The sequence below is a fragment of the Camponotus floridanus genome, unplaced genomic scaffold (assembly GCF_003227725.1).
Source record: "Camponotus floridanus strain SB8 unplaced genomic scaffold, Cflo_v7.5 scaffold98, whole genome shotgun sequence".
NCBI lineage: Eukaryota > Metazoa > Arthropoda > Insecta > Hymenoptera > Formicidae > Camponotus > Camponotus floridanus.
Window position 1 is genome coordinate 16,844 of NW_020229869.1, and position 16,486 is coordinate 33,329.

The window sequence follows — 16,486 nt, forward strand, 5'->3', positions numbered from 1 at the left end:
GTTCCTCGAAACGTTCTTTTATAAAAGTTGTACGAAATTTCTAGTTTGACATTTATGAAAATTATTCTTTTTGTCTCAACTCATTTGAATAAAATAAATTTATTTAATAACGGACTACTCAATCATGATGTCTCCATATACATCTCTCTTACATTCTTTCATTGTTTAAATATTTATTTAATTATAGTTTCAGCAAAATTTTCTCCATCATTTTCGAGCAGAAAGAAATTTTTCATTAAAGATCGCGTGCAACAAAATTTTTAGCAGTATACATCAGTTTCATGTTACTTTCACATAGATTGCTTCGGGCTGACATTGAAGATTTAGGAAAGATACGTGGTTATAGATGATTAAGACTTTCGAACAAGACAGGTGTCGATACGGTATTTTTACAATTCGGCAAGAATCCTCAATTATACATCTTGCAAACGATAAGTATATGATAAATATATAACGTGAGACACATACGGCTAATATATCGCATCATCGATTCATCATACGCCCGTTCAAATCTGTGATTGGCCGCGAAGATAAAAAAGATTCGCTATTACCTTATCATCATGTGGACTTTATTATATAAAGGGCTAATGCTAAAATATACACAAGATAAGTTATTAAAAATGTTCATTATTGCGGTAGTAATAATTAATTATACACATGAATAGAGTCATCTTCTCTACTAGAGGTGAACGATGATCAATTTTCTTTGAGGACTATAACTTTTAAATATCAGATTCGACGTGTTTACTTGTAATTAAATTACAGCAAATACACGTTCGTATGAGACAAGGTCGGCGTAAACAGCGGGCCGCCGTATTACATACTAATCGATTTTGTGTATGTGTTGCGTATGTGTATTGTGTTTATGTGTCTTCTCTAGATTCCTTTAGTCGCCCCATCAGCTTGCCATATTTAAGCACCGATTACATCGAGACGCTTCGTTATAACGCGTGCTTTACATGTTTTCGCAAGACAAAGTCATTTTACTTACGCACTAATTAAGTAATTGTATTTCATGACGTATCAGATTTTATTTATCTATGTTTAGAAGCCAAAACACATTGCTAGCACCATCAAGTAGTGCAATTATGTAGTTTATATAATCTTAAACAAACTATCTCGCTGAATGACATTTCACATTTTAATAACACATTTTGTTCATTTTGTATATAGCTAGGTTTTTTAAAGAAATAATATATAATCGCATAACATTACTCTTACAGCCACAATATATTAGAAATATAATATTGAAGTTGCAATGTTTAAATAAGATTTTATTTTAATCTATCGTTTTTGTCCAATAGAATGTAGCGTGATCTTATGTCGTAAATTTATATTGTGGATGAAAGAAGAAAAAATACCGAGAGAAAGGAGCGATTATTATAAGGACTAAATTAAAATAATAATAATAAAAAATTGCCGTTTAAACAAATGCAAATCTGCACGCAAAACAGCAGTAAAAGTATCGATGCAAATAAACTAATGTCGCGACGGATGATGAATGTAAAACGAATTCCTGACTCGCAATACGCGCATAACGCACATCTTAATAATGTGTATTTATGTACTATAGTACGAGACGAAATACGAATTGCCGAGATTTTAGGAATCCGATGGCAATCTTCTCACGTCGTCAACATATTTGTCATCTAATTAATAATACGATTTATATATGAATTTAAATAATCGGAACTTATCCTTGTTGATAAATAGTGACACTAACAGTTCCTCATATCAGCTTGAAAACTGACAATCGAAAGAAATTCGTGACACGAGCAATTCACTCTTGTTACCTCTGATAAGTTACATAGTGAAAACCCACGAAATTGCAGGTACATATGCTAAAGATCAAATAATTATGTGTTTTTTATATTTAGCATTTGCATATACTTCCGATTACTTAAAATCGCACGGTTGCCATCTGCCGATATGCATAATTAAATTACTACACACACACACACAGGAACCAAAAGCACAGATTTCGAGTTACTCGTAGAATTTGTCAGGTATAAGGAATTTTAATAATTGAACAAAGCATACACGTACAGTTTCAGTAATATTTATATATATATATATAGCCCAGTCTTACAAAAGAGTGACCACATTGTTCCAAGGGACGGGCAAACATTGCTCACTTGCGTTAAGACTAACAATCGATGTGCTATCAGTTCAAAGTTTCCATTTCCATTGAGAAAGTAGGTATATCATAATATTACAATTATTATAAGCACAATAATTCAAAATCAAGTCTATTAGATTTAAATACAAATCCTACTTTCACTCTCCTATATGTTACTTCCATTTTTTTTTATTTATGAAAAACAAAGCGGACAAGTTTTTGTTATCTGATTCAGTGTATATAATGCTGGGTGACCACCTTCAAAATTGCCTTAATTGCCATTGCGGCAATATTTTAATATTCGCGGGGCTTCCCGAGTCGTGGGAAGTTCAGATCGATCACGTTTGCCTGAGGATTCCTCGAGCCCGAATACTGACTTAAAAGTTTAAAAGTATACGAGCCATAGCTAATTTCAATCGGTGCTGATGCGTAAGTGGCAATAGGCTGGGGCTGTTTCTTGGTGGTGTTTGGATGTTGAAGTCAACGGAGATTGGCGCATCACATGGCATACTTGCGCGTCCATTCACGTGCCAATTCATTGTACTTCTCCCTGTCGGTTTTGTATATCCTGGCTATCTCTGGTACCAATGGGTCATCTGGATTTGGATCGCACAGCAAAGAGCATATTGACAATAACACTGGAAAGTAATCAATAAAGTTAGGTTAGGTTAGATAGTATCATTTATATAAAATATATATTCTCAAATACAATTTGGAGAGAATACACATACCCTTTGATATAGTGAGTGCCGGAGACCATTGCGATCTTAGAATATCCAAACAAATACTTCCATTACTGTTGATATTAGGATGATAAATTCTAGTCGTAAATGCGACCTGTAAGCAATTAAAAGTAAAGAATTAGAACTGGCAAATTTATTTCCGTAAAAGTCTCACTTTTACAGTGTTATGTACCTTAGGTGGTTTGAATGGGTAATCTGTCGGAAAGTGTATTGTTAGGAAAAATACTCCTCCTTGATACGGGCTATCAGGCTGAAAGAAAATTGAATATATATATATATATACATATATAATATGCATTATTTAATAATTGAATTTTATAATTTTGCCAGATCCTGATGATATATATATTTGTTAGTAATCTATTTAGAGAAAGAGTAATGTAAAAGTATGTCATTGTAACATATAAAACAAAGCATATAAAATAGCACATAATCATCAAGTCAATTGCAAGTCAATAATTTTTAAAACTTTTGTATGCAAAATAAATTTAAAAATATGTTAAATTTATAAGGATATATCACTTACTGGTCCCATGATAGTTGCCTGCCAGTGGAATACTGGAAAAATATTATGTCCAATAGTTACATGCAAATAATTATGAAATCATGATATAAGTTATATATTTATTTTAATATTTTAATTATATAATTTCAATATGTAGATAATTAAAAATTATATTTAAAAAATGCAATTCAAGTAAGATCTTCTCTGGAATGTCAAGTCTTGAGACCCACAACTTGGTTTATATCTCGATATTATTTATACTTGTTATTACTCTAAATGTTCAATTAGCAAACGTTCGATACTTACAATCATCTCCCACAGGTCCAGCCGAGCATTGTGCTGGCGGATCTCTACCAAGGTCCTGAAGTTCCTGAAATTATAAAAATGGAAAATAACATTTAAAAAATTCTAAAAATGTCTCTATATATAATATTCAAAGATGAATATGTTATTATTTTAATTAATATCTCTTAATCTATAACTAATGTGAAATATAATACTTTATTAAGAATAAATCCTTTTTAATTAGAGACAGAATATAAATTTATATGAAATGTAAATTTATATTTAGAATAAATTTACATATTCTATATAAATATAAATTACATTTATTTTTCTTGTTATACTGCAATAATCCTGCATATAATGCATCATTATTCCTTAGAAGAGCTTTGCTATTTATAAACAGATATACACATATAGTATTTTCTCAACAAGATATAGAACCTTCTAGATAATTCGTGTACATATATAGTGATAAGAGATGAAATGTCGCTATACAATGAAGAGAATCAATTTTCGAATCAAGCTTATTCATTGTCTGTATAAAATCTTTTCTATAATATCTTTATAACAATAAAAAATAAAATTAAAAAACATAAATATCATAATTATTATATCATGTTGTTTGAATAACTCTACGATTATACATCAAAATGCCATAGTAAAGATGAAATACAAGTTACAGAAATAGAGGGAACTTTTCGCTAAACTTTTCAGATGAATCTAAAATTAAGGTCTTTGTTGCTCGGTATCATAGTCCATTCTGTGATAAATAATACGAATGACAAATCAAATATGATTGGCTTTCATAATGTGAATACACACTATGTCGAGCAATTCACTCTAATTTACTAATATACACTATGACATTTTTACAGCAAATCACAAGAGAAAAAAAAGAATTAAAAAAAAATGTTCATGAACACTGCAAGAAATATGGGGATATGTGTGAGGACACAAAAGCCCAGCAAGGAGCACCAAGGGAGAGATCTCAAGAGCCTATTACAAGTCGATATACCGGAGCACGCGTATAAAATACAGGAACAAATTGTAGAAAAATACACGTTCTCGCGTTACTTCCGGCAATCTATCAGGGAACAAAACTACACAGAATCCCTCCGGGATCCTCACTGTCACCGCAGCCGAGTCCGGCTGGGACGGCGAGAGAGACGATTCTCTGGCGCAACCGCCATCTCCGTCATCGTCCGGCCGGTGATCGCGGCCTCGACGGCCGGGCAACGACCAGGAAGCTCGTCCCGAGGGTGGACCAGGCCGCCGAGATGCTCGCCCGTTCGCTCACATTGCTCCTCGCATTAGCTCTCGACGTGAATGCACTCGTCGAGGGGCGTAGAATCGAGCACGAATCGCGACAACGCCCGGTTAAGCCGCGAGCGCGGCGCGAACGGCTGACGAACGTCACCACGTACCTTATTAATTCGCTTTAAAGCCATTTGACGAAGTGTGTGTTGATATTAACTGGCCGCAATACCAGACAGCGATACCCGCTAGCCGTGGATCTTTGATTAGGGATTGCAAGATGGCTGCCTTCTAAACGTAGCCCAACTGCGCTGGTCAAGCGCGGTGTCGCGAATCGCGCACGGTGGACACGCGACGCTTCGCTTGCGGAAGGACGCGGGCTGATGAATTTCGCACGCTCGTAGCACGTCGCGTTCGTCGCGTTTTTATCGCAACGCTTTTCGCCGTCGTAATTAAACGCCAACGCGGCACGGCTTATTCCTTACAATCTCGCAACCGGGCCAAGGCAGCCACCGCGGATTTCCTTTTATCGGCGCGATCGGCGCTACTTTTTTCACCTCGTATCCACCATCGTCGACAGATGACGCAACGTGACGTTTCGCGCTCGTGACATCCCGCGTGCGTGAGTATCTCGCTCCATGCGTGTGGATTTTATTACGAGGTAACGAAAGCAAAACTAAAGTAAAGGAAGTTGCGCCGGCGATATTGACGAATAAACTTTCCCTCTTTCTCGATTGTCCATCGATTTCTAATTCTCAAGCGCTTTAACACGTCTCACTTTGACGAGGAGGGATTCTATTCATTTATCATATATCACACATTGAAGCTAATGTTTTTTTAATTAAATTACTAACACACACACACATATGTATGTATATATATGTATATATATATACACACACACACACACATATCTCCAAACATATTATCATGTTTTCTAATTAAATTCATAAGTTATACATCCTTTCGAAAGACAGGCATTTAATATTTATTTCGAATTAATGAATTAATAATGTATATTTATCATTTTTTAAAAGATAATTAATATTTATTTTTGAGAGTCAATGAATTAATATATGATACATGTGTGCATTATTTACGCACTATGCATTTTAATTTTTATTTGCCAATCGGTTTTTCCAAAGTTTGCATTGAAGTAAAAAATTCTTTTACGAAAGAACGTTCTCGAATTTTCCTCATATTCCTCACCATACCATTCAAGTGATACTAGTATCGCACATTATTATCTCTACTCACTACTTTAAGATAATAAAGCACTCGAAGTCTCCTCGATAAAAAAAATGTAATATATGATATAACAAAATGTGTGATAAAAAATTTAACAAGAATTTAATAGAAATAAAACGAATTATATTAGTTGTACTGCATATATAAATAATATGGATTATACTAAAAAATTACAAATAGTTACAATGACATAATTACACTATTGTAAATTTAAAAAAATATTCGACAGTAATTCATATCATAATTATAAGGTCTGTTTTTTTCAGTTACACTGCTGCACTAGTGCAATAAGTTAGAAAGAAACAAACATACTTTCTTTCACTCACTTTAACTAATTGCATTAGTGCAGCAGTGCAGCTGAAAAGAACAGACCCATAATTATAATAATTATTTTATCGAAATCTCTCGCATCCACGTTCAATCGATTTCATTTCCCTCTCGTGATATAAAGTTGGAAAATTAACGAGAATAAAAAATCGACGAGTATAAACCACGACATCCATATCATCGCGATTATGCCGAACATAACGCAATATTCTAGCAAACGCAATATACTCCAGCAATTGTGCTCTTGCCGCGTTAAACTTTACGCGCATCAGAAGAAAACGAGAGATCCTTGCAAGAGGAAAAGGCAGGTCTTCGTATACAATCCGGAGGAAGAGATCTGGCATGAGCCCTATATGCAAACCCTTCGTCGAGAGTTTTCGGACGAGTCCGTGCCCTGCGACTCCAACATCGAGTTACCTTGGAAGGACATTGCTCTACCAGTGACAGGTGTGAGAATTCGACCCGACGTGACAGCTGCAGCCGATCGGAAAGCGGACGAGGCTGAGGCAAAACCCATCGAAACCGAGAAGAAGGATTCTGCGGGCATCATGATGCTACCGTGGAAGGATCTGCTCATCACGGAGACCCTGCAGAGCGCATTGGACGATCCGGAAGCCTGCGACTCCTCGGTGGAGATACCCTGGGGTGACTTGGCCTTGGAGAGATCAATGATGATACGGGCGCCGAAGGAAGACGAGACTTGCGTCCCCGATGACATCGAGATTCCGTGGGATGACATTTTGGTGCCGCGAAATATCGTCATTCAGAAAAAGCGAAAGCATCCCTCGTCTGGACAACCACCTCGCACGCGCCCAGGTGTGACTTGCGCTACCTGCGGCGCGAATCCTTGCTGTGCAAAGGCACGTGCGGGAACTTCTACTTGGATTGCTACGTGCATGTAGAGTACAATAGTGTATTTATATACACTAATTAAATTTTAATTTTCTAACGAAGTATTAATACTTTAACACTTTGTTTATATTATCATTTTTCCGATTTGTACAAGTTTGATATATGCAGTATATAATATCTCAGATCAATATATTAGAAACATTGAAAATAAAATATATATAAAATATTTCAAAATATAATAATAATATATTTTAAAACGATTTTTTACGTATGATTGAATAAATATTAGAAATCGATCTTTTAATATGAATAATTTAATTTAATATAAAATCTAATTAATAATAATTTAGTAAATAATAATTGCATCAATAATAACAATGCGCGAGGAATTAATGTGAAACATTTGATTTAATAACTACATTATTGATCAAATCAAGTGCTTGATTTATCGGCTTTTGAGGAGATGTTACTACGATCGACCCAAAGATGGCGCCACCATCGACTCGCACTTCGGCAACATTCGGGCACGGTCGGTCCTCACGATTCGTAATACGCCGTCAGTCGGCACTTGACAGCGAGCGTGAATGGTTGTTTATCGCAGGTACACGCGAAAGGTGCCCTGGAGAGCGTTGTGCGCGTCGATAATCGAAAAATGGCGTAATAAAATCTAACGCGCATCTCTCGTCGCGTGTTTGACGAACGGTGATCTCGTAAGATTCCGCGGCGTCGTTCTCTCGCGTAGACAATCGACCGAAGTGCGCCATGATCGTGTTGGGCCGACGAACCCGGCAACGTCGTTGAGTGAAATTTATAGTGTGCATTTCGAGTGTGCTTTAGTGAATCGCGCGCGTCGAGATAAGAAATCCCCGCCGGTTGATGTCGTCATCGTTATCGTCATCGTCGTCCTTGTCATCGTCGTTGTTATCGTACGTCTGCCAGTGACGACGCTGACGCGAACGACCTGAACGTCGCGACGCGACACATCGTGACGTTACGTGACGCGTGACACGCGGGTCACACAAGTACGTGCGTCTTAATCGCGACGTGTATGAACCCCGAAAAAGCAGGCAAGGAATGGCCCGTGCGTCCGCGACCAGGATTCGGTGATCCTGCCCATTCGTGACAACTTAACGACTCGCTCAAATCCGGGCGAGACCAAGATGGCGCCACCGGCGTTTTGACACTTGCCGAAGGACGATCCGTCAGCTGGACTTCGCCGTCGCCAGCAGGCGATCCGTCTATTATGAGCAGAGAATTCTACGTACCCTGCACACCTTATACTTATCAAGTAAGTTGTCGAGATTTCATTATTTTCATTCGCGTTCCAACGGTATCCTTGTTTTGTATTACTACGAAGTAGCCGATCAGGGACGTGTTTCGTAAAGGAAAACAAAGTAAAAAGTCTATACAAACACATGGATCTTGCAATGTTTAATTATGGCAGTAATATATTCGAAACAGTTCAATATCCCGTAAATATCAGTCTCTTAAAATGTTTATTTTTATTATTTATAAAGGGATACTCTAATGATTTTTTATATAATAAAATAATACAAAACTTTATACTCATTGAAATTAAAAATAAGAAATTGAAATTAATAATTTCCAAGCACTTACAATTATCATTAAAAAGTATAATACATTAATTATTACAATTTAAAACATTATTTTTTGTTGAAATAGCGTAAATTTTACAGAACAGTATTGAATTTTTGCACTATAGTAATATGTAATTGTAAATTATGCACATTCGGAGAATATTTATCTCCTTTCGATAAATTTTAAATTTTATTATACGTATTCATTTAATAAGAATTTTATATCACTGTGTATGATTTGACAAAAGTCTGTGATGTATTTGACAAAAGTCACTCGACCAAATACAATAGTCGATACCGAAATGGCACGACGTTCAAATTGATAGGTAGAATTGTGTCATTGGATAAGTATCTAGAATTGTACCGTTGATTTGCCCTGTCTTTATTATGTCGATATGATTCAGATATGAGTAATACAGCTACTAATAGAGAAGCTTCGAAATCGCAGAATTCAGATATCCCGGAACAACGAGTTCTCGCGGATGATATAAATCTTAGTCAATTCGATCATAGAAAACCCGATAAGCGATCTCTATTTTCCGCGATAAATCAGAAGGTGAGAATATAGTATAGAGAATATAATATTTAGGATTTCTCGATAGCATGATGAATAGCACATGATTGAAAAAGACGCAGATATTTTAAAATAGTGTAGAAATATATTTTAGTCGACTTAATTTACAACGTTACCTCATGCACTCTATGAAATTTTTATAATATAAATATTCATATAAATATTAATATAAAAATTAATATATATTAATATATATATATGAATATTAATAAATATTAATATAATTAATACAAACTCTTATAGTTTTGTATGTTTATTGGATTATGTAAAATGAGTTATATCGACCGGAAAGCCTAACGGAGGTGTAAGGATTCCATTCAATTTCTGTTCTTATTACAGCGCGTAATTATTGATCTTTTATGGTCATATTAATTGCGGAAATTTCGATTCTATGAACGATAACGATAACGAGAGTAAAACTATAATATCTTGAGTGGCTAGGCAATTAATTTATTGTACAACTCGAATAATATAAAACGTTAATGAAGCAGTTACTTAATCGACTCTACTAATATGGAGGAGAAACAAAATGCGTATTTCACGTTTGATAAAAAAAATGAACGTTGTCTAACGAATGTAATGCACAGATTAGATCGAAGCTGTCCACCTTTCATAATCCTTTGAAGCGTTTCATAAAATCAAAGAATCAAAGGGAAGTTGATTCCGAAGTAAAGAATATAAATCATCATGTTATTGAACCTCATGTTTCTAAGGAAAGAGACGAGCTCGCGAATCTTGACAGCGGTAAATATTTATATTCTTGATGAATTAAAATAGCTTTAAAAAAGAAAAAGATAATCTTTTCTCTCTTTTTCTTTGTTTCTCCATCTTTCTCTTTGTCAGCATCTACGCTGAACGAACAAAGTACGACGAAGAGCAATACCTTGATTTATCGATCCGAGCATCATTCCGTCGCGGATGCTGCAAGGACGCGTGAATCTTGCCAGGACCTCGCAAGTTATTTCTCCGAAGTCGACCCCGATGAACCCACGACCTCCGCTACAAACACCATCGTGCTCTCCGCGAGTACCTTCGATCGCGATGTCGAACCGAGTAAGACTTCATGGAAATTCAGTCTCGACTTATTCACGAGATAGATGTAGAATCAAACACGTAATGTTTCTACTCGAGTGATGTATTCGGAAACTTAAAATCGCAGTAAATTTTTTTAAATCTACATTATTCTGATTAGATTGTGATTTATCAAATCGAAAATTATAAAAAATATTCTCATTAAAAGATGCAAAATTATTTTATGATTAAAATTATAAATTACAGATTATAGAGTCAACATTCAGAAATTACGCGTTGTAATAAATTCTTAAAATATTTATATAAAACGGAATAAAATATTTATTAAAACATTTTATTTATAATCAAAATATACTAATAATATTTTGATATTGACCAATTCAATGACCATATTATATTAAAGTTACTCTCCTTTCGACTACTTCAAATCGAAATAAAATTTAGAATCAGCATTTAATTTAGAATGAAATAGCTTTTAAATGCGGCTCTTTTAAAGACGTCAGTCGCAGCGTCAATTTAACATCTCACTTCCGTTCGATTTCCTTTCGTCGCGCACGACGTTGCAGGTGAGAATCTACAAAGTACGACAATGACATCCACGACTTCCACATCGTTCGAAAGCTCGGAGATAACTGAAACTGTTTCGAATTCTATGAATACCGAGGAAGTGTCTGAAGCGGATTTCATGGATGCGTTGCAACGCGGTACCATCATCGCGATGGCTCCTATGGAACTGACGCTCTCCACTCAATTAGGGTACCGCTCATTACACTTTTCATTTTCTCTGACTCAAAAGAAATAGTATTTCTCAAATCAATTTTTTTTTAATCAGCTGAAAGTGAAGAAAGAAAAATTTTTAAATCTTTAAATTTCTAAAATCAATTTTTTTTCTAATCAACTGAAAGTGAAGAAAGAAAATTTTTTTTATCTTGATATTCAGTATAAAATATTTAAGAATCATAATTTGACAATATATACACTGAAAAAAAAACTTGGTTGAAAAAGGCAAAATTTGTTTTGCCCAACTAAATATATTGTCCGATACGTTCAAATAAATATAACTAAAATATTCCGAAATAATTTGTTGATGTAAAAAAAGCTTATTCAAATCATCAAAACAAAGAGTTCAGTACAACGATGTACAGTTACTACAACAGAATATTTTTTTGGGAATATTCAACAAAATTTTTTTCAGTGTACTCTACGAAATCTCTACATTTCTTTCTGTGCTTTTTCGCAGTAGATTCTTGTCAGTTATAATTTGTATTGCTTACATTTTTGTGCGATCTTTTTTTTCTATTTTTTACCATGAAGCCTCGATATCGAATATGCAGATATCGAATTTGCAAGAAGCGTGCATAGAGACTTGCGGCTCGAATCCGCAAGCTCGTTCGCGTGCTAACCGCGCTAAAAATCGGTAACGGTATCGCCATTGCGGTCGGTTTACATTCGATCAACAGTATCGGCGACACTCGGTACGATACCCGCCGGAAACGGTCTCGACTGGTTGATCAGCTTGACCCTTATTGGCCCGCGTAAACACAGACGAATGAACTTTCGAATGAGATGTCTTGCCGCTTAAGAATTGCACGCGATCATACCTTACGCTATCATTTTATGCTTATTAAATGAGGCATTCGATACAAGAAGTCTAACTTGTAAATTTCACCTTGGAATAAGAAATCTCGCATCTCTCTAAAATTAATATTTAAATAATTGATTTTTTAGAAACATTCGGTCAATTTTTTTATATCGAGATACCTTTATAGACATTTGTACGGTATTTTTTACGCAATACATATCGTCTTGTAAATTCGAACCACAACGAGTTTTGCGGTAACGCGGGATGCAGAACTGCATTTTCGCAGCTCCTGCTCACTGGATCGTACGGAGATCCTGTTTGATTACAGTCTGTGCCATATGCGAATGGCGGTTACGTCTCTCGGCGTGACTCACTCGTTTCGCGTCTACGCCAGGGCATATCTATCAATCATGTCGTTTGAGAAAGTTGCGTGAGGTAACGCGCATTGAAACATTAGTTTTGCCGTAAATATGAAATCAGCCGCCGCCGGCGATATCGGTAATTTTCATTTCGCGCGAGTTCTTTAACTCGCTCTTATCTCATTGGAGATATTCAATGCATTGCCATTCGTCACTGATTAAATCGAAATCTTTAAATAAAGTATTTATCTCATCGCTTTTAAACGATTCTTATTTTTAAATACAAATTATTTGTATATAACATTTTAGCAATTTCTTTTTATAAGTTTTCAAAATCATTAATAATAAGTCAGTTTTTGTGCGTTTTTATTTAATTTTTAATTTAAGAAAATTAGAATTTGATTGCAAACGCGATATAAGTACACTACAAAAATATCATATTCTTTTCCTTTGGCTTTCTCAACTACTGATTTAAAGAGACACATTTCGTATCCGGTAAAGATAAATAATGTGCCATCGTGACAATATCAATTATAGCAATCCAGTCATATGAAAGTGGGAAGAGGTGCACTTTCTCTGTACGCGATAAATAGGAATTCGAGCAAATTTCTCTTCTCGAGCTTTACTGCGGTTGCTTCTTCGTGATCTCGTCTTCTGTCCACTGCGGATTCTCTACGAAAGCTTAAATTGCGCTTTATCGCGGAATAAGTTCGGTGATTTGTCGGGCAGGCAGGTGCATCCTGGCACGGAATATGGATTCGGGACATCGTACCATGGAGCGGTCGATGTCTGCTTATGTAGTATACACAATGTTTCTCAACTCTGCTGACGAAAAGCTTTCATCCACGAACTCTTATCTCAATTTAAAAGTTGATTTTTTTCGCAATTTTTTTGCAACGAAAATTAAACTCAACGCTATTTTTCCTAACATATATTTTAATTTTTAACATTGAATAATTTGATGCTAATTTAAATAATTATTTTATTAAAATAAAAATGAAGATTTCTTAAAATTCTTCTCCGAATTATATATAATTTGCAGAAAATCTTTCATTTATATAACTGCATAAATTATTAATATTTTGATATTTTTGTCAAAAATACATAGATGTGCAAAACATTGCACAAGTTTGAGACACTCTGTGTACTACTATAGACAACTCCATGGCGTGTCTATAAACTTTTAAAATTTCGATTTCGCGAGTAAATGAGGAAATTAGTCATCTTATGGTTCCTACCAATACTATCAATCACAATCCAGCAACAATTCCGTGACAGATTTCGATAATTTTGGTGAACAATTTCTGATGTCTCTATTTCAAAATTATATCCAGGTTGATTCTAATACACGTTTGCGAAAACCTATTCGAAATATATAAACTATATATCATATAAAATAACTAAGGAAAACAATTTTAATATTAATTCTGTTTAAGTAATAGCTACTAATTCCTGCTATAATGTTTCGGCCTTGTACATTAACTTTCTTTGTCTTACTACATCATGATACAGTTTGTGAAATAGGTATGAGTCACGCAGCACACGAATCGTTTTATATCAGGCGATAATAAAATTAAGTAAATTGCGCGCGCAACAATCGATATAAACGCATGAATACTATTTTGCGTATCGATTGACAGTTGAAAATACGAATATGCGGGCTGATTGCGTGGATGAACGCACGTGCGTGTCGAGCATAATGTCGGTTCTAGTTACCGGTGCTTTTCGTGGGCGTCTTCTAATATGGCTTTAATCGGTAATTCGAATACGCGTATGTGCGTATATGTATACCGTGTACGTGTAAGTTCGTGCGATTCGTAACGTCTTATTGCTTTAGAAAGTAAAAGTCTCCGTCCTACGATGCGCCATGCGCGTGCAACGTGTTGTATCGATGCAAAATTCCACATGAAATTGCGTCTTCGCGAGAATCCATCGAATCGCCCTCTCTTTCGATTTTATTTAAAATCCTAAAAATTCTTTAATTGCTAAAAATATTAATATAATCAGATAAAACTAGTGATAATTTTCAGATTTTTAAAATCGTAATGTTGCAATTATAGAATAGAATAATAAATAGAATAAATATAGGAATAAATTAGATTAATTCTATGCTTAAGATATACACGATTTATAATTATTTTTGCTTGGTTTTTAATTCCTCTTTTTTACGCAAAGCTTATTACATGTACTAGATTAATCAATTTTCACAGAGACAAGTCTAACAATAATTAATCGAATCTCAGGAACGAGATTAGCAACGTGTCTGAAACAGTGGGATCAAGAACGCAGGATCAAAGAATAGGCCGGGACGATCCACGGGAATTTTACGACAGAACTTTACGGATGGTGATTCGCAAGCCAATTTGTCCGCAGGAAGACGAGCCCAGCATATACTGAAATTATGTTAGGGTAATTATCGTCGAAATCTTTCTTGGCGAATATCATACGAAATAATAAACTGTCGATGCAAAATTCATAAATAAAGCTCTCGCATGTGAACGCTTTCGTATGTATTTGATCTTTTTCAAACATCGCGATGCACATCGTGCGCGGTGAAAGGGGGATTATTCGATTATGCAAACGACGAGAAAATATCTTGTCTGAACTCTTCTTTTGGCAAACTTGCGAATCCCTTGAAATCCCTTGCACACGTTTTACACGTTATGGCCGTCGCACGAGCTGTCTCTTCCACTTGCATCGAGAAGGGTTTAAGCGGCATTTCTCACAAGAGACACGTGCACATAATGTCCGTGATCGTCTTCGTTGCACTAAGCCAACAGGCTGTGCGCGCGATCGATAAGAAAAGTTTTCTCTCTCTTGCGAATCTTTAATGTTATATACTCCATTGTGTCGGATCGCATTTTCGTGTTACGCTGCGTAACTAATGATTTACGTCAGCTTATTTTCGTTATTAAAAAGAACGTGAAAGTCTTTTCATTACAGTGGTTTATTTATAAAATTACGCTTGTTATGGAAAAAGTTTCTCGCAAATAGCCTCAGCTTTTAAAACAAATAAGCTTCTAATTATAGACACTTTATTTAACATCGATAAATTTTAATTTCGAAGATTGCTATTTTTAGAAACATCTTTCAAGCGTGAAATTCATAATATACAAATTGCCGAGATTAACAATGACACGGTTTACTTCCCCCACGATAATCTCGATAACGTATCGAACATCGGTTTCTCACAAAAGCGCATGCCAGACCGCTAGAACAATGGTGAGCTCGTTGTTATTGGTATTATTAGGCACAATTATGTAGCGCAATCAACGCATGCAGTGACGTGTAACATTTATAATTAATCCTTGGCTAACTGCGTACGCGTGCATGCCGCGATGTAATCAAGAATTGTAACCGGAAGTAATCAGAATGAAAAAAAAAGAATGAAATACGTGTCTGCTCGTCTAGTTGGCATTAATGTTTGCCGCAATTGTTCCTTTTACAAAGTCAACAAATGTCAATAATTTATTCGCTTGATTGTTACATAAGAAAATTTACATAGATATTAAAGCAATACAATCTTTTTATTGGTTATTCTCAGGAACTTTTTCATATAAAAATATTTTTATTTTTTAAAAATATTCTATTAATATTTTCTAAAACATTCTAAAATATTTTATATTTTATTCTCTTCAATAAAATATCTGGAACTATTTTTTTTACGTAGAACATTTTATCACGCACGCGTGGCAGTGGCAAAATGGGAAAAAGTGAGCAATTGAAAAAAACATAAACAAGTTAATTCTGCATCAATTGTCTTAATAACGTCGGGCAAAACAACAAGTCCTAGTTTTAATACACGCGAAAACACTAGCCGCTCGCACATGTCCGAATGCCGATGTTAGAAAGCGAGTTACGCGAGCGAGCGCACCTTTGTTCGCGCTCATTATCCATGCGGTGACGGTGATTCGACGGTAATTTCATTTTTTTTTGCCTGCCTATCCTTTTACATAAACGCGAGAGAGGCACCAAGACAATGACTGAGATGTCTCAGCGCTTTGACGA

The 16,486-nt window shown here is 35.3% G+C and overlaps 2 protein-coding genes and 1 pseudogene across 7 annotated transcripts in view; 2 read left to right on the forward strand and 1 right to left on the reverse strand.

The window, feature by feature from the left end:
* Positions 1–373: 373 nt before the first annotated feature.
* Positions 374–5,424, reverse strand: LOC105248497 (ubiquitin-conjugating enzyme E2-17 kDa). The gene is made up of 6 exons (XM_025415134.1): positions 5,077–5,424; positions 3,674–3,737; positions 3,389–3,420; positions 3,035–3,112; positions 2,851–2,956; positions 374–2,757 (listed from the first exon to the last, which is right to left on the reverse strand). The coding sequence occupies exons 1-6, from the start codon at positions 5,098–5,100 to the stop codon at positions 2,618–2,620; spliced, it is 444 nt and encodes a 147-aa protein (XP_025270919.1). The 5' UTR covers positions 5,101–5,424; the 3' UTR covers positions 374–2,617.
* Positions 5,425–6,546: 1,122 nt separating this feature from the next.
* Positions 6,547–7,393, forward strand: LOC112639889 (annotated as a pseudogene).
* A 448-nt stretch (positions 7,394–7,841) lies between these two features.
* LOC105248496 overlaps positions 7,842–16,486 on the forward strand; it is a 58,019-nt gene continuing 49,374 nt past the window's right edge. For 3 of the 6 annotated variants that reach the window (XR_888976.3, XR_003123723.1, XM_025415127.1), the window contains exon 1: positions 7,842–8,621. Coding sequence is in view for 2 of the 6 variants with exons in the window: in XM_025415127.1 (XP_025270912.1) it covers positions 8,577–8,621 (45 nt within the window). In the remaining 4 variants the exon portion in view is untranslated. The remainder of the gene's footprint in view (positions 8,622–16,486) is intronic. The other 3 variants (XM_011253311.3, XM_025415128.1, XM_025415129.1) reach the window with 3 other exon arrangements.